At 50.3% G+C, this 23,315-nt stretch overlaps 1 protein-coding gene across 1 annotated transcript in view; it reads left to right on the top strand.

Moving 5' to 3' along the window:
- Positions 1–22,982, top strand: part of LOC144942658 (rho guanine nucleotide exchange factor 5-like) — a 39,672-nt gene extending 16,690 nt beyond the window's left edge. Inside the window, exons 12-20 of the mRNA XM_078869456.1 lie at positions 2,482–2,634; positions 7,943–8,072; positions 9,190–9,264; positions 11,160–11,252; positions 11,586–11,743; positions 17,955–18,107; positions 19,340–19,422; positions 20,291–20,395; positions 21,246–22,982. Of these exons, the coding sequence (XP_078725582.1) occupies positions 2,482–2,634; positions 7,943–8,072; positions 9,190–9,264; positions 11,160–11,252; positions 11,586–11,743; positions 17,955–18,107; positions 19,340–19,422; positions 20,291–20,395; positions 21,246–21,421 (1,126 nt within the window). The 3' untranslated portion in view covers positions 21,422–22,982. The remainder of the gene's footprint in view (positions 1–2,481; positions 2,635–7,942; positions 8,073–9,189; positions 9,265–11,159; positions 11,253–11,585; positions 11,744–17,954; positions 18,108–19,339; positions 19,423–20,290; positions 20,396–21,245) is intronic.
- Positions 22,983–23,315: the final 333 nt, after the last annotated feature.

The following is a 23,315-nucleotide window of genomic DNA, read 5'->3' as shown; positions in this document are numbered from 1 at the left end:
AAGTTTGTTATCCTTCCCAGCACCTCTGATTAGCACAGTTGGCTACATACGTTTCGAAAGAAGTTTCAACACATACACGTACAATTAAGTTAAACATTTAGCTCGCTTCTTCACTCCAGTCACTCGTTCACCAGCAGGCACTCAATTTTTTTACAACTCTTCAATCGATACTACTACCATGGTTACTGTTCCCGTGATTTTTTTTAATTTGGCGATAGCATCAAATGAGGAGGCGGGATGCCCAGCGCCTGGTGGGATAATATCACTTGCCAAGGTTTCAAACCGATGTCCAAATCGGAATATTTATTTACACTGGAAGGATTTGATGAGCTACAAAGTTATTTTTTCACAGATGTCGTCCAGGTTCGGAGTGCAGTGTGCTAATCGCTGTGCCACCACTACACCCCTTACAATATATGTTCAGCGAAGAAAAAAAAAAGAGTTCTGCTGACGTGAGCGAGTTGTTTGTGCATTGTGCATAGCCAATTCCACTTGCTGCAAATCGTGTCTCTCGGGTTTTGCATTATTCCAGGCAGTGTCAGTGGTCGAACCATTAACCTTCTCCACGCATTGTGGCGCGGTGACCTTGGCAATGGCGTTAACCGCAACACAATGTAGTTATCCTGTCATCAACCGCACTGGAACCCATTTGGCAATGAGAAAACCAAATTTGCCGATCTGGGAAATGCAGCCCATGCAGGTGATTTGAATAATTAATCTTTTTTTTTTAATCTGCGATGTGTTCAATCGGAAAAGCATACTAAGTGTGGCTAGCGTCTTTATACCCCACCCTTCAGATCGCCGGCTTCATAGCGCAGCATGCTATCCACTGCATCGCCTCTCTTACCCAATAGTTCAACTGCTAAAAGCTGGATATAAGCACATCCCCTTGGCAGCGAGGCCAGCTGTGCTTATACAATGCGGTGTGCTTGTATCAGAAGTTAACATGCACCTTCCCCCTCACCAGTATAATGTCGGGATGTGTTGCATATATCAGAACTGTGCGGCTTGTATCCAGTTTCTGCTATATAATCGTAATTTTGCAGACGGTTACTTGAGCGGTTGTATTAGATAAAACCCAGGTAGTGAGACTGTTCGTAACGCGATTGCGTTGTTGGAACTACGGCGAACCTTCGCATTGGGACGTCACGCGGCCGATGCGCTCATCTCCTGCACCGGTGGAAGATGAACGACGGTTCCACCTCGCGGACTTGTGAAGCGCAACAAACGACCGACGGTGCATACGGTCAACCCCGCTGCCTGCTACGTCAGGACCATCGATCAGTAGAAGGCAGGGGGCATTCATCAGCTGACAGCCGGCGCTGTCGAATGGCTAAAGAAGCTCGACCCAAATTTCGATGTAAAGCTTTCGTGACTGCAGGGATTCATCTTCTTGGTTCTTTCGGTAAAGTCACGTAGAAGGGAAGTAATAAAATAATAAAAATAAAACATAATAAAATAATTCTCACGACGTTTCGGCCACAACGCAAGCAGCCGTCCTCAGGTGAAGAACAGGTCTATCTTTCCGACAGGTGAAGAACAGGTCTGTCTTTCCGACAAACCTGTTCTTCACCTGAGGTCGGCTGCTTGCGTTGTGTCCGAAACGTCGTGAGAATTGTATTTTATTATGTTTTATTTTTATTATTTTATTATTTCCCTTCTACGTGACTTTACCGAAAGAAACAAGAAGAAACTAGACCCACCGGTTTATAACTTTTTTGTGGCCGTTCCAAAATCCAGTTGCTTATTGTTGCAACTTCCGCGGGAGGTTGGAACCTCCGTGGGAAGTCCAATCCTCTTGTTCCTCCTATCACTGCAACCTCCATGGGAGATTGCTGCTCGTCGGCTTCTGCTCCCGCTGTCTTGAATTCCCTTCCTCTTGAAATTTGTACGATTAAGGCTCTGCTGCCCTTGTTCGGGCCAAGACTTAAAACCCCCATTTGTCTTCATGTGCGTGGAGATTATTTTTCTCTTTTCCCAGTGAAGCATCTGCAGATCCGATCACACTTAGGTGCCGTGTAAATGTAACTTGTATTCATCTTCTTGGTTCTTTCGGTAAAGTCACGTAGAATGGAAATAATAAAATAATAAAAATAAAACATAATATAATAATTCTCACGACGTTTCGGCCACAACGCAAGTAGCCGTCCTCAGGTGAAGAAACAGGTTTTTTTATTATGTTTTATTTATTATTTTATTATTTCCATTCTACGTGACTTTACCGGAAGAACCAAGAAGATGAATCCCTGCAGTCACGAAAGCTTTAAATCGTAACTTGTATTGTATTGCAACACGCAGTAGAGAAGATTTGTTTTTGTGCTAATGTCCTGTGAACTGGTAGTGAACTAATGGACATCTGTGAAAGAGAGATTTGTAGCTCGTTGGATTCCTCCCAGTGTAAATAAATATTCTGATTCTGAGCGTGATTTGCTTCTGCATGTGAACGCGCAGTAACGGTGTGCCCTCTGTTTCGTATTGCAGCTTCATCGCAGAACTGGGAGACAGAATTGATTCGGATATCCTCATCTCGGACATCTGTGACATTGTCTACAAATACGCCACTGACGACTTCAAAGTGTACATCCCATACCTCACCAACAACCGCTATCAGGAGAAAAAGTTCATCGAGCTCCGGTAGGTAACAGCCGCTAACCGTACATTAAAAGCAACAGCGAGCAGCGAGTGAGCTGGCCATGTGACGCAGCGGCCTGAGCATCGAGCTGGTAACCATTGAGATTCTAGCTTCAAATCCAGGTTACAGATGCCCATGATTTATGACGGTTTCTCAAGTATGGTGAGTGATGGATCTCAGCCTGGTCACCAAAGTGTACACAAAACACTGTCATAAACTTAATTCTAGATTTGAAGCTTTCGTGACTGCAAGGATTCATATTCTTAGGTTTTTTTCAGTAAAGTCACGTAGGTAAAAATGTTTAATTAATAAAAGTAAAATAAAAAATAAAATAAAAATCACGACGTTTCGGAGGCAACGCAAGCTTCCGTCTTCAGGTGGAACCGTCACAGCACGATAGCTGTATGAAGTGATTTTTTTTAATTAATTTAAATTTTTTACCTACGTGACTTTACCGAAAAAACCTAAGAATATCATAAACTTAAGTTCGAAAGATTCGAGCTCTGAGAATTAAAAGGTGAAATGTAATAATTCTGGAGTGCCACGCCACACACATCATTTGCAGCAGAGTGCATGTGAGAAGTTGCAGCACCCCTAGTATTGATACCAGTCCAGCGAATCTCTCAATTGTATGTATGTTGAACTTCTTTCACACCGTACGTAGACAACCGCACTAATCGTTCTGCGACGGCCTTCTCTGACACAGTGGCACAATGCTCTGAAAGTTTGAATGGATGTCTATTTCACTTGTTAAACTGAGCAAACTGCGAATTACAATTTGTAATTAAAGAAAGATTTCCTCAAGGCAGTGCTCGCAACACCGTTCACGGCCCTGAGACAGTGGTGGAAATTCCCCATTTCCTATGGCAGGGCCAAGTCCACCCATAGGACAACAGCTGCTGACTTCCCCACTGTGTGGTCCTCAATTTTTAGTAACCCACGGTAGGGATTATGGGCCGAGTCAAACCCCCCCCCGCCCCCCTAACCAGGATTTTAACTCTCAACCTTCCAATTGCGAGCCGCTCGCTCTGCCGCCGAGCCATCTGGCTGGCAGCAGTCGGCGACTTTGCGCAAATAGTCGGTGCCTGTGGCAGCCCAAACAACTCTCGCTAAATTCCACTATTTGCGATAATCAAGGTGTGATGTTATTGTGCAAGTCCGTAGTGTTTAGTGGTCGTCTCGCACGTGAGCGGTGGCGTGGCTTTTGCCACGATAAAAAATGTGCACGTGCTTTTTTCGTTTGTGTTTGTGTGTGAGAGAGCCGTGATTGGGTTGTGCAGGTGGAAACTGTTTGTATTTTCTTCTTCGTCTTCAATATGGCTGATGTAGATGCAGAGTAACAACTACAATTTCACGTTCAGGTGGTCAAGCCAGATAACCACGTCAGAATCGGTGGCATAATATCTCCTGCGTATTCGTGGATCAGGCATTGTGTCGTTATACGTTGTCCGGTCTGTTCTGGATGACCACAGTCGCACACTACTGGAGAGTTTTTAAGATTTAATTTGTGCATCAGGTATCCTGGTCTGCCATAGTTTGTTTGGATGCGGTTTAGGGTGGACCATGAGCTTTGTGGAAGATCAAACCCAGGAATATTCTGCATTGGGTATTTCACAAGGTGTTTTCTTGTGAGGTCTTTTGAACTCCATTTAGTTTTCCAAGCTTCATCGGGGTTGAATTCACATTGTTTAAGGTTTAGCGCATTAGTCCAAAAGTGCTTTTGTGACTTCATGCGATGACGAGGGATGTTACTGATGTCATTATTGGAAAGGCGACTGTTTTCATCGTTTCTAAGACCTTCCCGGAGGGTTTCAGCGTTGCCGCGGATGGGTTGGGGGGAGAGATTTATGACGCAGCACGGGCAGCTGGGGCGTTGGGGTCGACTCGAGGGTTCCAGTGACATGTTCAGTTGAACATCAACAAGTCGAGTGTGACTACTTCTGGTCCAGACTGGTGCTGAGTACTCGCCTATAGAGTCCACAAGGGCCTACGTTGATGTCCGTGGCACTGGGTGCTGATGCTCCCAGGCTTGTGCTTGCCAATTTCTGGACCAGGTTGACCCCTTGTTTTTGGTCTTGGCGGCTACCTCTTTCAGATGGTCATGGAAGCTTCGCGTAAAGTGTCCAGCTTCATATTCTTGGTTCTTTCGGTAAAGTCACGTAGAAGGGAAATAATAAAATAATATAAATATAAAACAATAAAAATTCTCACGACGTTTCGACTGCAACACAAGCAATCGTCATCAGGTGTGAAATCCACAGCAAGAAAATTTGAAAAAGCTTCACTCCGAGAGAGGTTGGAGTAGGGTCGTGTTGCCCAGTGCTGTCGCAGAAGGTCACTTTCACAGTGTGCCTGGCGTTCCTATTATCAAGATTAAATGCAGTGACTTTATTTTGTGGGGATTTGGCTTGAGCCTCCATTTCTGGAAATATCCCCCCCCCCATGGGGTGTTTAGGTCTTGGTTCAGAGTGGATTCGATGTCGTTGAAAATGGCTGCTCGCGTTTCCGCATGTGCAAATTTGCGGTGACCCAGTTAGCGGCATGTCTCACTCGTGTCAACAGACGTAGTTTGCATAATGCGCATCGAGTGAAAGATTGGAGAAGTGTTCGCCAAAGTTTCGGTCTTGCTTTTCAAATGCTTCTGTCATGCGCTGTTGACAATCACCCGTGCTTTGCGGTTTAAATAACTTGGGTATATTAATAATATATTGGCAATGCTTCGCACCATACAGTTCAAACTGCTATCTAATGGAGTTGTTTAACAATGAATGGTATCTTTATGGACGTCCTGTATACACTTTTACAAGGAGCATATACATACAAGTAGAACTCAATTCTGTATCTCTACATACAACTAATATTTATTTCAGCCTATCAGCCTATTTTCCTTTTACAGGCTATTTTTATCCAGCAGTGTTTGTTTAAGGCACGCAAACACCGGACCAGTTTCACCCTTCATAGTCTCATACAGCAGAGCCAGAATTTTTAAGCAAATGTGGCTGGATTCCCAGATGTTACTGGCAAGAGTACGCAATATAAAATATAGAACCCTCGTTAAGCCCTTAATAGTATTGGTGTGTAAAGGCAATGGGCTGATGGGCTAAACATGTGTCACTTGCATATATGTGTGAAGACACATCACCGAGTTCTGCTTATTTGTGCTTCATTTACCCATAAATGTCTTACGGCAATGCATAATGAGTTAACGTAATGCAAATGTTTTCCCAGCCGATATAATGATTCACGGTTGAGTTTTTGTTTGGGTCACAAAATGATCTGCCCATTTTTCGTAGGTGGGCGTGACTATTCGTGATTGAAAAAAGGGGAGGGTAAAATGTACAATTAATAATCACTATTTTTTGTTAAAAACACAAATAGGACCACAATGGGTAGGACCTGGACTGGTTTTGTTTTATGAAATCTTGAATTGTCATGCAAGGCGAGTCTTTGTAGCAAATTTCAGCTCGTTAGGCTTTGTAGATTTTAAAATATTAAACATCAAAGATTCCAAAGAATATAAACAGACAACACGGCAAGTTCCATACAAGTGTGTACAAATGTAATTTTCTTGCTAAATTTCGTTGGTTTATTGTGGCCTGTCTCCCAACCATGACCAGGCCTACCCCTACACCTATCAATACCCCTATCACTACCCCAACCCATCACTACCCCTATCACACTACCCCTATCACACTACCACTACCCCTATCACACTACCACTATACCTATCATCACTACCCTAACTCCATACCCCTATCACTTCCGCAAACTCTCCTTAACCACTCCCGCCTGTTCTCTTGCCACCATAACTACACCACCACTTTTGATAACCCCATTCTTAATTTCAACCACAATAATCTTACGTCCAATTTTGCAATTATTGTAAAGCGCCTTGAATCAAGGCGTTACATACACATATGTAGTGGAATAACGCGCGGGGGTTTGCAAGCGGTGTGCACGCATGTGCGAGTTACGGACAGTGAAGTCGCATCGAGAAGACCTGGTGCAGCGAGAGGGAGCAACGGAGATGCATAGCAGTGATTGGCTGGCTGCAAATGCAGGCGGCCAATCAAGATGCATAGCGGTGATTGGCTGGCTGCAAATGCAGGCGGCCAATCAAGATCCATAGCGGTGATTGGCTGGCTGCAAATGCAGGCGGCCAATCAAGATGCATAGCGGTGATTGGCTGGCTGCAAATGCAGGCGGCCAATCAAGATGCATAGCGGTGATTGGCTGGCTGCAAATGCAGGCGGCCAATCAAGATGCATAGCGGTGATTGGCTGGCTGCAAATGCAGGCGGCCAATCAAGATGCATAGCGGTGATTGGCTGGCTGCAAATGCAGGCGGCCAATCAAGATGCATAGCGGTGATTGGCTGGCTGCAAATGCAGGCGGCCAATCAAGATGCATAGCGGTGATTGGCTGGCTGCAAATGCAGGCGGCCAATCAAGATGCATAGCGGTGATTGGCTGGCTGCAAATGCAGGCGCCGAACAGGCGCCAGGTTAACGGGAGATTGAGGCGATAGCGGCGGAAGCCGCAGGGTGTGAGGCGACGGGAGGTCGCCAGCTTAATTAATGTCGCCAGTTTAATTAATGAGGAGTTAATGAGGAGGGGGATATATACGGGAGCGTGAGAGAGAGAGGGGTGGAGTAGGTCGCAGTGGAGACACGAGGAAAGACGAGAGAAGTCCAAGGCCCCCTTCTCCACACCTCGCCCTCTCCAGCAGTGATGGCTTAACCCCCACTGGAGGCAAGGTCGAGGTTGGAGGGGCGAGGGTAGAAAGGCTAGCAGTAGAAAAGCTAGCAGAGTGTATAACGGAAGGCTAACAGTGGAGAAGCTACCAGAGTGTATAGTAAGAGGCTAGCAGCGGAGAGAGCGAAGCGAGCGGAGCGTGGCAGACAGGCTAGCAGTGGAGAGGCTAGGAGAGTGAGAGAGAACAGGCTAGCAGTGGAGAGGCTGAGAGAGGGGGAGCGGAGCAAAGCAGGCGAGCAGAGCAAGCGGGTAAATCACGACGGAGTCACGGGGTGTCGAACTCGAGGGTGTTCAATAAAAAGTGACACAGGAGAAAACGAAGAAGTTGTCCGCGAGAAATAAAAACACTACACATATATTAGATAATGAGAAATATCAATTGAGAATCACGGTGAGTTTTGTGTACCTCTCTTAAAAAAAAATCCTGTTTGGACGTTTATCACACTTCTTCCTCCTTAGGGGGGGTGAGAAGGGCTCTGCCCACTTGACATCGTGTCCATCCCTCCTCCCTGCCTCCCTGCCTCCCCCCCCTGCCTCTCTCCCTGCCTCCCCTGCAGAGAGTCGAACTCCCAGTTCAGTGCAGTGGTGCAGCGGTTGCAGGAGATGCCCCAGTGCGGACGCTTGCCGTTCACCTCCTTCCTGCACCTGCCCCTGCAACGAATCACGCGGCTCAGGCTGCTGCTGGAGGTGAGAGGACTTTATTTGGGTGTGGACTCGTTAATAACGACCCCGGGGGTCAGGGGTGGATAATGGGCCGGAACGACACGGAACGCCGTGGTGGGAGTGAGAATTTGAACCCCACCTGCTTTCTTTCCGGAAAGAACCAGAGGGCAAGTGCCCGTAGCGGTGGGTAGTGTGTATATGTGTGTGTAAAATTCACAGTCAGCCAGCCACGCTCTGGATCTCCCGAATGGTGTGTGGGATGAAACCGCACAATTACGTAAGAGGTCTGCGAACACACTTAAATGTATCGCATTGCTTGATTCTTTTAAACGCACGCGCTGAAACGGGGGAAACATTTAGACATTTTTACTTTCTGAACGTATTCATCAATCCGCCGCCGCCCCCTTGCTGCACGCTCAGGTTCCGCTTGTTCGGAATTTAATGTCTTGCCATGTCCAACACCGCCTGTGGTACTGAGACCGGTAGTTCTGGTGAGGAGCGGGAGCACTTGGTGGTTAGTGCACCGCGCTATGAACAAGTCACTTGGGTTTGATTTCTGGCGACGGCTAATTCCAGTGGCAAATGATATCAGAGCCGGTCGTGGGCCTCCACTAAGTCGACTCATGTGAGCATCCGGTGTTGTTTGTAAACATGATCGTTGTCATAGAATAGGTGATATAATACTCATAGGTTTTTTTCGGTAAAGTCACGTAGGAAAAAATAAATAATAAAAATAATAGAAATAAAAATACTAGAAATAAAATAAGTGATTTATTATTTTATTGTTATTATCATTTCTATTATTTTACTTCTATTATTATTTCTATTATTTGTATTATTTATTTTTACCTACGTGACTTTACCGAAAAAACACAAGAGTATGAATCCTTGCAGTCACGAAAGCTTCAAATCTAGGTGATATAAGTACTGCATGCTGGGAATGTAACCGTTGTCATTCCTTTATATGGACTTTCTCCATCCATAGTAATGCTGAATTTCCACTATTGACTCTGGACTGCTTAAACATCTGTAACATTGTCTATGAATTAAAATATTGGGCTCTTTACCCTCGAAGGCACCAACGTTTTACTTTCAACTGTACGATTTACTGAAGTCATCTTGGTGTCTTGTGTTTGCATAGAACATCTTGAAAGGAAGGCAGGCAGGATCACCAGAGGAGGATGCTGCTGTGAATGCCGTTGACGCGCTTGATAAGGTAATCGTCGCGATTCGTTCTTGACATACGCCGGGGCGTCTCGTAGCGCTCTACACTACATCTCGCACGTTTGAAAGGGCACCCTCAGTGGCAGCTGTCTCTGTGTGGCACAAGGCGACTCGGCACCTGGCCTGAAAAATGGACATTTTGTCTGCCAGTAGAGGGGGCAATGATTCCTACGTATCATTTTGGTTTGAGTAAATTTAGAATTTGCCGAATGTGGACTCTGATGCCCGGCATACAATGGTCCACTTTTGCGAATGACGTCGGGGTATCTATAACATGCACTGTGAGCAGACTTTGTGTATTTTTAGGGGTATTACACACTGCAGTTATAATTAGGGTGGCCGCTGGATTTGTACCATGAACCTTTGCCACAAGCGGCGAATGTGGGTCGCCAGTCGTGTTGGCACCACGTGAGTTACCACAACCCTGTTAATCTGCAGCGTGACGCATTCATTCTAATCGAGGCTCTTGGTTTTATCTTATCCATGCGTCATGCGACATCTTCACATGACATCCTAATCATTCTTCTTCAAAATAACTAAGCAGACTAAGACGCCTTCCCATATCCATATTAAAAATTTACGTTTTTTTTTAACACTTCCCATCAGCCACACCGCCTTCTGGTTTAACGAGCAAACTCTGGACCAGTTTCGACATTCATCTTCTCATCAGCAGAGTCACTGTTAATACTGGTAGGAACCTCCTGGTTACACCAGCCCACAGGGGATTATTGTGTCCGTCCATCGTGCAGGGAGGGGTTGAGCGGGGAGGGTGAGGAGGGGCTAGGCTGGGTGGGGGGTGGGAGGGATGGGGCTGGGTGGGGCTGGGTGGGGGGTAGGAGGGAGGGGTGGGACTGGGTGGGGGGTGGGAGGGAGGGAGGGGTGGGGCTGGGTGGGGGGTGGGAGGGGTGGGGCTGGGTGGGGAGGGGCTGGTCACCCCGTGGTGCCCTTATAAAACGCAACGTTTAACCTACTCACGCCGGCTTGTGCCCGCCCTCACAGTCGGGCATATTTGCGGAATACACCACGCCGCCGTTGACCCTGGCCATTGACCGAGCAACCCAACGTTCCTACCAGATCCCTCCGCAAGAATGTGTTCAGTTGCATGCGATCAATATGTAGTCTACGAAGGGGCATTTTTGCCAAACCGGTTTTCCATTACAACCAACCAGATCTTGTGACAAACTGTTGTTGGTTTGATCAACAGGAAGCTGTGATGGGTGGGACACGTGCGCAGAATATAGGGTAGGTCACCGAGACTGGCATTGCAGTAGCACTCAGAAGGTCGCTGACCAAGGGAAAGACCTAAAGCTAAATGGTGGGAGACTGCAAGAGTTGCCATCGAAGGTCGAGATGGCTGTGCAGTTGTTGCACGCGCTTTATAAATCACAAATTGATGATCGCAACGATGAGGTCGGGTATTAACCCTTTCCCCTTCCTAGATGGCTGCACGTTGCAGAGTGGGTGTCCCGTTCACCGCTGCATCTCGGAGCGTGAAAGCGGCGCGGCGTTAAATTTATTTGAAGACTGCGTAGTGCCGTTGTTTTTAAAGGACATTGTACTCACTGCAGAGAACTGTAGCAACACAACCGCACTCTGATAGCTTGTACCAAACTGTGCCAGATGCCCCCCTCCCGTATGGTCTTGTCGGAGCTTCGGTACCGATAGAGTAATTTTATTCGAGTTTTTCTTCAGATTCCGTTTTGTACGTGTACATCGTCGTCATGCGAAAGGGGTTAACTTTGCAACGGATCTGAAGTTTCGCAGGAGGAAAGACGTGATGGCGGGGTGTGGTGGCATCGACAACATTGGCAGTGGCGATTTCTCAGCCCTGTGTTTTTGAATATAATGTTTCTGTGCGTTTTTTCTCTAATTGCCTCACGAACGCAGGTGATAAAGGAGTCCAATGAAAGTGTTCGTAAAATGCAGCAAGTGGAAGAGATGATCAACATTTGTCAACAGATTGTGTTTGAGAATGTAAAGGTGAGAGAAATTTTACCCGAGGGCATTTTGACCTCTCTCCAGCACTGACAACCGTTGACCCTCGCTGAGCTGTGGCAATATTAGCAAACAAAGCCACCCCTCAGAAGGTGTGCACCTTAAAGCTTAGCACGTGGACAAATATATCACGCGAGTCGCACGTGTTTATACTTTCTGTGCCAATAAGTGAGGCCAGATAATGTAAATTGTAGACATTTGTGTTTCCCTCCGTTGAAAGTGTGCTGAAGCCCCTTTTTTACACGCTTTTATTTAACTCACTTCGTCTGTTGTATCCTCAAAAAAGAAATGGTTGGTACACGTGTCTTTCCCCTGCAGACCATCGGGCTCGTGTCGAAGAACCGTTGGCTGGTGAAACAGGGTGAGGTGATGGAGCTGACACAGAGGGGGACGATGATCATATCGCGACAGAAGGCGACTCCCATCCACATGTTTCTCTTCAACGATATGCTTCTGCTGTGCTCAAAGAAGAGGGAGTACGTTGATCATGTTTATACTGCGCTCTGTTGTGTAATAATTGTGTCATGCACACACACACTTTGAACGTTGAACTTTTTTTCGCATCGTACTTTGCCAACCGTGCAAATTAGAGGTGCGGGGGAAGGACGACAAGAAGCAATTCTAAATAAATTAGTTTTCACACTGCCCTGGTGTAATGATATTAAACCAAACTTTCAATCCAGCGGTCCCCCATTTCACTCAATCTCTTCAGAGCGGCAGTAGAAACAACGGTGCGAGATTCGTAATGTCTCACCCCCCCCCCCCCCCTCGTTGCCTGTGCACCGCAGAAGATGGGCAGGTCACTTACGGTGGGGTTCAAGGTGTCTGTGTGCTCCCAATCTGTTCAGAGGTGTCTGGCCAGCATGGATGAGTAGGCCAAAAACCCTCCCTTTAGTGCTTTTCCCCGCAGTGCCATGAAGATGAAAATTGCAGGACTGCCAGGTTACCTTTTAACACTGCTTATGATGAGCAGTGATATGTATAGAGTTAAATTATGTTAATTTATGACCCGATTATCTGGGTATTTGCCTGTTCTGAGCTGGCAAAACCTGGTTCTCTCTTCTTCCAAATATCCAGCAGGTGTGGCCATCCAAATATCTGGGGTCCAGACGATGGTCAAATCGAGTTATTCAGAAAATACTTCAAATTATCTGGGGATTTCTGTGGTCACGTCCTCCGGATAAATGAGTGAATCCCCGATTGGGACTTTGGGGGGATGGGATACCCTGGTTTAAAATATCCACTTTCCCCAGATAAACTGCATTGGGGTATACGGTTGAAAATACATTTTGGGAAGATTATTACTGTTTAGCATATTACTGTTAATCCAGTAAATATAGATGGTCGTGATTGAATGACTGTAAAGTTACACAATAGTATAACAGGGCCTCCTAGAATAGAAATCTGACTTTTGGAAGGAAACGGAACTCTCCCGCGACATTTTCACACACGTTTAACACATTTGTTATATTTTATGACATCGTTACAAATGTTTAAAGCTCGGTCGTTGCCGCCCTCGTCGCTGCAGTCGTGACTCACGACCACCCGGCCACCGCGTGCCCCTGTAACCACGTGCCCCTGTAACCACGTGTCCCCTGTAACCACGTGCCCCTGTAACCGCGTGTCCCTGTATCCGTGTGCCCCTGTAACCGCGTGTCCCCTGTAACCACGTGCCCCTGTAACCACGTGCCCCTGTAACCACGTGTCCCCTGTAACCACGTGCCCCTGTATCCGTGTGCCCCTGTAACCGCGTGTCCCCTGTAACCACGTGCCCCTGTAACCGCGTGTCCCCTGTAACCACGTGCCCCTGTAACCACGTGCCCCTGTAACCACGTGTCCCCTGTAACCACTTGCCCCTGTAACCACGTGTCCCCTGTATCCACGTGCCCCCTGTAACCACGTGCCCCTGTAACCGCGTGCCCCTGTAACCGCGTGTCCCCTGTAACCACGTGCCCCTGTAACCGCGTGCCCCTGTAACCGTGTGTCCCCTGTAACCGCGTGTCCCCTGTATCCGTGTGCCCCTGTAACCACGTGCCCCTGTATCCGTGTGTCCCCTGTAACCGCGTGTCCCTGTATCCGTGTGCCCCTGTAACCGCGTGTCCCCTGTATCCGTGTGTCCCCTGTAACCGCGTGTCCCTGTATCCGTGTGCCCCTGTAACCGCGTGTCCCCTGTAACCACGTGCCCCTGTAACCACGTGCCCCTGTAACCACGTGTCCCCTGTAACCACGTGCCCCTGTATCCGTGTGCCCCTGTAACCGCGTGTCCCCTGTAACCACGTGCCCCTGTAACCGCGTGTCCCCTGTAACCACGTGCCCCTGTAACCACGTGCCCCTGTAACCACGTGCCCCTGTAACCACGTGTCCCCTGTAACCACTTGCCCCTGTAACCACGTGTCCCCTGTATCCACGTGCCCCCTGTAACCACGTGCCCCTGTAACCGCGTGCCCCTGTAACCGCGTGTCCCCTGTAACCACGTGCCCCTGTAACCGCGTGCCCCTGTAACCGTGTGTCCCCTGTAACCGCGTGTCCCCTGTATCCGTGTGCCCCTGTAACCACGTGCCCCTGTATCCGTGTGTCCCCTGTAACCGCGTGTCCCTGTATCCGTGTGCCCCTGTAACCGCGTGTCCCCTGTATCCGTGTGTCCCCTGTAACCGCGTGTCCCTGTATCCGTGTGCCCCTGTAACCGCGTGTCCCCTGTATCCGTGTGTCCCCTGTAACCGTGTGCCCCTGTATCCGTGTGCCCCTGTAACCGCGTGTCCCCTGTATCCGTGTGTCCCCTGTATCCGTGTGTCCCCTGTATCCGTGTGCCCCTGTAACCGCGTGTCCCTGTATCCGTGTGCCCCTGTAACCACGTGCCCCTGTATCCGTGTGTCCCCTGTAACCGCGTGTCCCTGTATCCGTGTGCCCCTGTAACCGCGTGTCCCCTGTATCCGCGTGCCCCTGTAACCGCGTGCCCCTGTATCCGCGTGCCGCTGTAACCGCGTGCCCCTGTATCCGCGTGCCCCTGTATCCGCGTGCCCCTGTAACCGCGTGCCCCTGTAACCGCGTGCCCCTGTAACCGTGTGCCCCTGTAACCGTGTGCCCCTGTAACCGTGTGCCCCTGTAACCGTGTGCCCCTGTAACCGCGTGCCCCTGTAACCGCGTGCCCCTGTAACCGTGTGCCCCTGTAACCGCGTGCCCCTGTAACCGTGTGCCCCTGTAACCGCGTGCCCCTGTAACCGCGTGCCCCTGTAACCGCGTGCCCCTGTAACCGCGTGCCCCTGTAACCGTGTGCCCCTGTAACCGCGTGCCCCTGTAACCGCGTGCCCCTGTAACCGCGTGCCCCTGTAACCGCGTGCCCCTGTAACCGCGTGCCCCTGTAACCGTGTGCCCCTGTAACCGTGTGCCCCTGTAACCGCGTGCCCCTGTAACCGCGTGCCCCTGTAACCGTGTGCCCCTGTAACCGTGTGCCCCTGTAACCGCGTGCCCCTGTAACCGCGTGCCCCTGTAACCGCGTGCCCCTGTAACCGCGTGCCCCTGTAACCGCGTGCCCCTGTAACCGCGTGCCCCTGTAACCGCGTGCCCCTGTAACCGCGTGCCCCTGTAACCGCGTGCCCCTGTAACCGCGTGCCCCTGTAACCGCGTGCCCCTGTAACCGCGTGCCCCTGTAACCGCGTGCCCCTGTAACCGTGTGCCCCTGTAACCGTGTGCCCCTGTAACCGTGTGCCCCTGTAACCGCGTGCCCCTGTAACCGCGTGCCCCTGTAACCGCGTGCCCCTGTAACCGCGTGCCCCTGTAACCGCGTGCCCCTGTAACCGCGTGCCCCTGTAACCGCGTGCCCCTGTAACCGCGTGCCCCTGTAACCGCGTGCCCCTGTAACCGCGTGCCCCTGTAACCGCGTGCCCCTGTAACCGTGTGCCCCTGTAACCACGTGCCCCTGTAACCGTGTGCCCCTGTAACCGTGTGCCCCTGTAACCGTGTGCCCCTGTAACCGTGTGCCCCTGTAACCGTGTGCCCCTGTAACCGTGTGCCCCTGTAACCGTGTGCCCCTGTAACCGTGTGCCCCTGTAACCGTGTGCCCCTGTAACCATCTGCCCCTGTAACCGTGTGCCCCTGTAACCGCGTGCCCCTGTAACCGTGTGCCCCTGTAACCGTGTGCCCCTGTAACCGTGTGCCCCTGTAACCGCGTGCCCCTGTAACCGCGTGCCCCTGTAACCGTGTGCCCCTGTAACCGTGTGCCCCTGTAACCGCGTGCCCCTGTAACCATGTGCCCCTGTAACCGCGTGCCCCTGTAACCATGTGCCCCTGTAACCGCGTGCCCCTGTAACCGCGTGCCCCTGTAACCGTGTGCCCCTGTAACCGTGTGCCCCTGTAACCGTGTGCCCCTGTAACCGTGTGCCCCTGTATCCGCGTGCCCCTGTAACCGCGTGCCCCTGTAACCGCGTGCCCCTGTAACCGCGTGCCCCTGTAACCGCGTGCCCCTGTAACCGTGTGCCCCTGTATCCGCGTGCCCCTGTAACCGTGTGCCCCTGTAACCGCGTGCCCCTGTATCCGCGTGCCCCTGTATCCACGTGCCCCTGTAACCACGTGCCCCTGTAACCGTGTGCCCCTGTAACCGTGTGCCCCTGTAACCGTGTGCCCCTGTAACCGTGTGCCCCTGTAACCGTGTGCCCCTGTAACCGTGTGCCCCTGTAACCGTGTGCCCCTGTAACCGTGTGCCCCTGTAACCGTGTGCCCCTGTATCCACGTGCCCCTGTAACCGTGTGCCCCTGTAACCGTGTGCCCCTGTAACCGTGTGCCCCTGTAACCGTGTGCCCCTGTAACCGTGTGCCCCTGTATCCGCGTGCCCCTGTAACCGTGTGCCCCTGTAACCGCGTGCCCCTGTAACCGCGTGCCCCTGTAACCGTGTGCCCCTGTAACCGTGTGCCCCTGTAACCGTGTGCCCCTGTATCCGCGTGCCCCTGTAACCGTGTGCCCCTGTAACCGTGTGCCCCTGTATCCGCGTGCCCCTGTATCCACGTGCCCCTGTAACCACGTGCCCCTGTAACCGTGTGCCCCTGTATCCACGTGCCCCTGTAACCGTGTGCCCCTGTATCCACGTGCCCCTGTAACCGTGTGCCCCTGTAACCGTGTGCCCCTGTATCCACGTGCCCCTGTAACCATGTGCCCCTGTAACCGTGTGCCCCTGTATCCGCGTGCCCCTGTAACCGCGTGCCCCTGTAACCATGTGCCCCTGTAACCGTGCGCCCCTGTATCCACGTGCCCCTGTAACCATGTGCCCCTGTAACCGTGTGCCCCTGTATCCACGTGCCCCTGTAACCATGTGCCCCTGTAACCGTGTGCCCCTGTATCCACGTGCCCCTGTAACCGCGTGCCCCTGTAACCGCGTGCCCCTGTAACCGTGTGCCCCTGTATCCACGTGCCCCTGTATCCACGTGCCCCTGTAACCGCGTGCCCCTGTAACCGCGTGCCCCTGTAACCACGTGCCCCTGTAACCGTGTGCCCCTGTAACCGTGTGCCCCTGTATCCACGTGCCCCTGTAACCGTGTGCCCCTGTAACCGTGTGCCCCTGTAACCGTGTGCCCCTGTAACCGCGTGCCCCTGTAACCGCGTGCCCCTGTAACCGCGTGCCCCTGTAACCGCGTGCCCCTGTAACCGCGTGCCCCTGTAACCGCGTGCCCCTGTAACCGTGTGCCCCTGTAACCGTGTGCCCCTGTAACCGTGTGCCCCTGTAACCGTGTGCCCCTGTAACCGTGTGCCCCTGTAACCGTGTGCCCCTGTAACCGCGTGCCCCTGTAACCGCGTGCCCCTGTAACCGCGTGCCCCTGTAACCGTGTGCCCCTGTAACCACGTGCCCCTGTATCCGTGTGCCCCTGTATCCGTGTGCCCCTGTAACCGTGTGCCCCTGTAACCGCGTGCCCCTGTAACCGCGTGCCCCTGTAACCGCGTGCCCCTGTAACCGCGTGCCCCTGTAACCGTGTGCCCCTGTAACCGTGTGCCCCTGTAACCGTGTGCCCCTGTAACCGTGTGCCCCTGTAACCGTGTGCCCCTGTAACCGCGTGCCCCTGTAACCGCGTGCCCCTGTATCCGCGTGCCCCTGTAACCGTGTGCCCCTGTAACCGCGTGCCCCTGTAACCGTGTGCCCCTGTAACCACGTGCCCCTGTATCCGTGTGCCCCTGTATCCGTGTGCCCCTGTAACCGTGTGCCCCTGTATCCGCGTGCCCCTGTAACCGTGTGCCCCTGTATCCACGTGCCCCTGTAACCGTGTGCCCCTGTAACCGTGTGCCCCTGTAACCGTGTGCCCCTGTAACCGTGTGCCCCTGTATCCACGTGCCCCTGTAACCGTGTGCCCCTGTATCCGCGTGCCCCTGTAACCGTGTGCCCCTGTATCCACGTGCCCCTGTAACCGTGTGCCCCTGTAACCGTGTGCCCCTGTAACCGTGTGCCCCTGTAACCGTGTGCCCCTGTAACCGTGTGCCCCTGTAACCGTGTGCCCCTGTATCCACGTGCCCCTGTAACCGTGTGCCCCTGTAACCGTGTGCCCCTGTATCCGCGTGCCCCTGTAACCGTGTGCCCCTGTAACCGTGTGCCCCTGTAACCGTGTGCCCCTGTATCCACGTGCCCCTGTAACCGTGTGCCCCTGTAACCGTGTGCCCCTGTAACCGCGTGCCCCTGTATCCGCGTGCCCCTGTATCCGTGTGCCGCAGTAAATTTGTCGTCGTTGATCACGTGCACCGAGCCATGCTCCAGGTGAAACCCAACTCGGACACGGAGGTCGCCAACAAAAACTCCTTCTTCCTCGTCCTGCTGGAGAACCATGCGGGCAAACACACGGAGAAGCTCCTCCAGGTGTCCTCCCCGTAAGTCCCCTCGCACGTCCACGCATGCACGCCAGGCCACTTAATACACGTGGATCCCTCGCACAAATGCAGTGCTGGATAAAATGTCCTACTCAACCTATTCTCAGATGATTGAAAAGGGTGATTTTTCGATTTAAAGCTTTCGTGACTGCAGGGATTCATCTTCTTGGTTCTTTCGGTAAAGTCACGTAGAAGGGAAATAATAAAATAATAAAAATGGGCCTACTTATTCTGTTCACTAGGAAAATAAAATTTTCAGTTACATGGTCCCCTTCATAGTATTGTACTATCTGTGTATTACCTCGGGTTGTTATGCCTGCTAGTGGCAGTAAATAAGCACTCCTGGTAGCACCTGCATTCTTGTCACCATGGCGCTTCTCCATGAGGTGTTAATGTAGCTCTAGGCTTTGACTATGGAGCCTTGGCTGAGATATTGTCAGGGCCTCTTCTAGGCATGTCCTTCAAGCTGTGGCCTAGTCCCGTAGCTCTTGGCCCAGAGCACTCCAGTTGGGTGATAGGAAAATCTCATTTCTCTGGTTGACCCAGTTTCAACGAGACCGCACTAAGGTCTTGTTTTGTCATTGTCTCGCTTGTTTGATCAGTCAGTTGCCATCACAAGAAATAATTAAAAACGATATGAAAAAAACTCTCCAGTGTGCGACCGTGGTCATCCAGAACACAACATATAACGACGCTATTCCCGATCCACAAATACGAAGGAAATGACACAGCGATGCACGCCCCCGCTGCTCCTAACGTGGTTATGTGGACTTGACCACCTGAATGTGAAATTTCAGTTGTTGCTCTGTTTCTACATCAGTCATATGAAAGAAGACTAAGACCGGAAAGAAGTGTTGACTGGCAATGCCACAGTGTGTCAGGCATAATGCTTATGGTTCATGGTTTCACGCCAGCTGTATGAACTTTCACTATGCACCTTACAGCCTTCTTCTCAATTCTCTTCTTAAATATAATTCGACACATTCTAGCATTATTATTGGAACTCTTTGGTTCTTTCGGTAACGTCACGTAGTTAGAAATAAAATAAAACAAATTACGACGTTTCGATCGCAACACAAGCGGTCGTCATGGAAACATCGTGATTTTTTTTTTCTAACTACGTGACTTGACCGAAAGAACCAAAGAGTATGGATTCCTGCAGTCACGAAAGCTTAAAATCAAGATTGTTATTGGAGTCTTAGCTTTGTGCACTAAGTCTGCTGCATCTGTAGGAGTGACATGGAGCGCTGGGCCGATGCCATCTGCCCACCCAAGAAGGAGACCGACAGCAGCGAGCAGATTTACGAGGACTGGAGTGAGTCCTTTAAACCTGTGTTCCACGTAAATTTAGTTTTTTTTAATGGCTACCAAATGTCTGGGAGGCTCAACTGGGATGTGTGGTGAGATGGCAGCTCCTGCCTCTGTCAGCCGTGCCCATTTTGGAATAGCCTCACCCACTCAATAATTTGCCCCTCCAGTTCAAACCACAGTGGTGAGATGTTAATTACCTCGCCTGGTATACAGGAGGACATGGGTTCAATCCCGATCCTGACGCCTGTATATTTGGAGTTTGCTTGTTCTCCCCGTGTTTGCGTGGATTTTTCTCCGGGTCCTCCGGTTTTCTCCTCCACAATTAGAAACATGTGTTTAGGGTATTTGGCTGCTATAGAATTTAACGTGACAAGCCAATTCGTTGTGATCATTTGTGACCATGGCACTTCTGAAAAAAGAGCTATAGAGCTCAGTGGGCCTCACCTGGTAAAAAAAGAACAAATCACAAAGCATCGAGACATTGGGACAACCTTTCTGAAATTGGGACTATCCCAGGCAAACTGAGACGTTTGGTGGCATAAAGTATTTTTGTGATGTAAAGTGAATCCACTGTAAATTGTGTTCTCAAAGCCGTGCTATTTTGGAAGTAAGATGTGGAGGTAAGATTTGTATCATTTTGTTTGTAAATCATATATACAAGACAATCCCCTCTGTATCTTTATGCGGTTTTGCTCTACAGCTCTGAGATGCGTATCAGGGTTGTTTGGCACGATGTCCGACGTTTTGCTCCACGTACTGGAACCTTCGGTGATGTTAAGACATCGTGGCAGACAACACACGCTACGGCCCGAAACATCGCGAAGAGCTATATACTCGTGGTGCGTAAGACTGAGCAACCGTTTGTCTTCCAGACTGTCCCCAGGTGCAGTGCATCTGTGAGTACAAGGCTTCCCAGTTGGATGAGCTGAGCCTGCAGGAGGCCGATGTCATCAACGTCCTCAAAAAGACGGCTGACGGTAATGCAGATCCACTCCACATTCTTCGCTCAACATAATACAACCAGTACCATCACCAGGCCTACCCATACAGGGCTATACTCCAAGCCACAGCTGAACTCCCACCTGTCCCAGTGTGATCAATGCAAGATGTGACGGTCTTTCGTAATGCAGATGCGTGTGTGTGCGCCATTGTGGGAAATGGTGGCATAGTGGTGAGCACGCCACATTGCGATCCTGGTGGCCTAAGTTTTATTCCAGGCCCTGGCGAGCATCAGTGGCTAAACCGGTCGTGGGCCTCCCCTCTGTCGACTTTGGCCTCATACCGAGTACACGGTGCATTGTGTAAACATCTGCACTGGGAGACGGGAGGTAGTTTGGCATGGTGCTGGCCACTCACTGCCCCCGCAGTTGTCATGCCACCCTTAATAGGTGCTCACTAATAGGCCCCATCCTTAGCAGTATATGCATGGTGGATAGGGGAATTGGTTTTGGATTTTTAAAAAATAAACAATTTTTATGCAAACTTTATCGGATTTCAAAATCATTGCCATCATTTTGCAATATAGCATGTCTTTGTGCTGAGAGTAGTGACATCACCCGACGTCACGTGACACCACCCGACGTCACATGACACCACTTTTGGCAGGACGTCATGAACGACGTGAAGTCATTAATGCGCCACCGCTACTTCTTGTGACATCACAGTTTGGTGTCGACCCAAAGCTTTTTTGCTTTTCGTATCTCGACCCGACTTTTCTTGGAATTTGTCAGATCCGCAAATCGGGAACACAACATCCCTAATTGAGGAACCTTGTCCGTCCGTTTGTCCTGCGCGTGGTGTGCGCGCCCGATGCTTGGCGTGCTGCAGACTGGATGGAGGGCGAGCGCTTGTCCGATGGCGAGAAGGGCTGGTTTCCGGCCGGATGCGTGGAGGAGATCAAAAACACACACGTGCGCGCAAGAAACCTCAAGGAGAGATACCGACTCATGTGTGTTGCTCAGCGCATGCAGAAGGCCGCCACGGAGATGGCCGGGTCAACATGAATGACGAATGGACGAATGGGTAGGGGGGGATTATTTGATGTTGAGGACCTGGAAAGAAACAAGCTGGATCTCCGTAATTTCTGAAGTCTTTGCAAGGGGCATTCCTCGGAATAGATCATGGGCAAGAGGTCGTCGTGGCTAACGGTATTGATGCCACTGTACCGACACCGTTGTTTTCAGCTAGAATCCATCACCCCCCACTGTCAACGTCTTGAGCAACAGTGGGGACACTTATGGTCTGTAAGTGGTGGTTAAAGAGGCTCTGGCCTAGAGATGTGGCAACCCCTCATGTGGTACAACGAACAACATTCATGGGGGCGTCAATAATTACAATGTCCCCACAAACACTGGGAGAGGAATAGTTACCGCCCAGAACTCTACCAGCCACCACCATCACCACAGCGTTCACTAAATCGATTAACTGTAGTCATAGGCAATGAAAGCCTCCCTTAAGCCATTGCCATCTATCATGATGTTGCGATGAAAATAATGCATCAAGCGCCTGGACACGAGTGGATTTCATCACTCCATCTCCACAACGGACAACCACATGAGTGTGTTTCACAGTTTGACTGGCACTCTATCATTAGTCTCGACCGCTAGTCCGTCATACCTTCGAACGATATGACCTGGCCAAGCAACTTACTCGATTAACAGGTAAATTTGATGTCTGTAAAATTGTGGTATGTTCCCTAATTCACACGCTCCTCTTTCCGTCTTGCAGTCACTCTTGCAACAGCAGCAATGTTTAAAGTGCATGAGTATGCTTTTTTAATCTTATTGTTATTTAAAAGATGCATACGTACAGTGTAATTCCCAGCATGCACCTCTCCATGCGTTTTTTGTGTACTTGCCAGCTTCTGTTAAATTTCCAATGGCACAGAAAGAAAATCAGAGAATGCGACCAAAAAATTATTGAAGATCTTTTAAGCAAGCAATGGAAGCATGAAATCAACAGCAAATAGAACATCGACAATGAAATGTGTGTTGCATTGTGCGCGGGGTGCCATGAATGGGGAGCGGTGGCGCAGCAGTTAGCACGCTGCGCTACAAACCTGCACATGACCAATACCAGTGACAATTATCTGAACCGGTCATGGGCCTTCCCTAGGTCGACTCCGCCTCGAATGAGTACCTGGTGTGGTGTGTAGTCATCTCCACTGGGGAGACAAAGGTGGCCGGGCATGGTGCTGGCCACCCACCCCTTTGTGTGCCGTACCCGGCCTTCATTGGTGCTCGCTTAACAGCACTTGTTCCTACAGTCTGTTAAGGCTGTATGGGGGATCTTTGTCTTTGGGGTGTCATGCAACATACAACCGTGTAAACAGGGACAATATGGATCTGTGACCAAGTACGAGAGCTTAACTGATGGTGAGAGATTAAGGTTCAGCATTTGTATAAAATGTGCATGGGAAAGGCTCGGTAAAGACTCAAAGGTGGTTGGGCCACGTGGTTGGAACCATTGGACCAACGTTGGACCAACAATGCATGTTTACTGGCAAGTGCCCTTTAGTAAAAATATGGAAACAAAAGCTAAATCTTGTCTTTTACCATAATTTAATGATACAATGCACACATTTAATCAAAAAATGTATACAGTATATAATTATGGAATTGTGTTGTATGCTGTATATATCGCATGAAGAATACTGTGTGAACACGGTGAACAGCTTAACTGGTGTTATTGGTGACGGGCGGAGGCACGTCTAATGAAAAGCTCATCAGTGGCATAGACCAAAAATGTGTCGAACAAACAACGAACCCTCAATGTTTAATTAATCTCTGAAATATAAATCGGCTCAAGCCTCCTGTAAACCACGTGACTTCTGTGTGCCCCCCCCCAACTCGGAATCCACCCCCTCTCCATGCAGCTCCCTCCTCACTCCTTCTTTCT

The sequence above is a fragment of the Lampetra fluviatilis genome, chromosome 28, assembly GCF_964198595.1.
Source record: "Lampetra fluviatilis chromosome 28, kcLamFluv1.1, whole genome shotgun sequence".
In the NCBI taxonomy this organism is placed as follows: Eukaryota; Metazoa; Chordata; class Hyperoartia; order Petromyzontiformes; family Petromyzontidae; genus Lampetra; species Lampetra fluviatilis.
The sequence above is the reverse complement of the archived record's forward strand: the minus strand, read 5'-3'. Positions and strand labels throughout refer to the sequence as shown.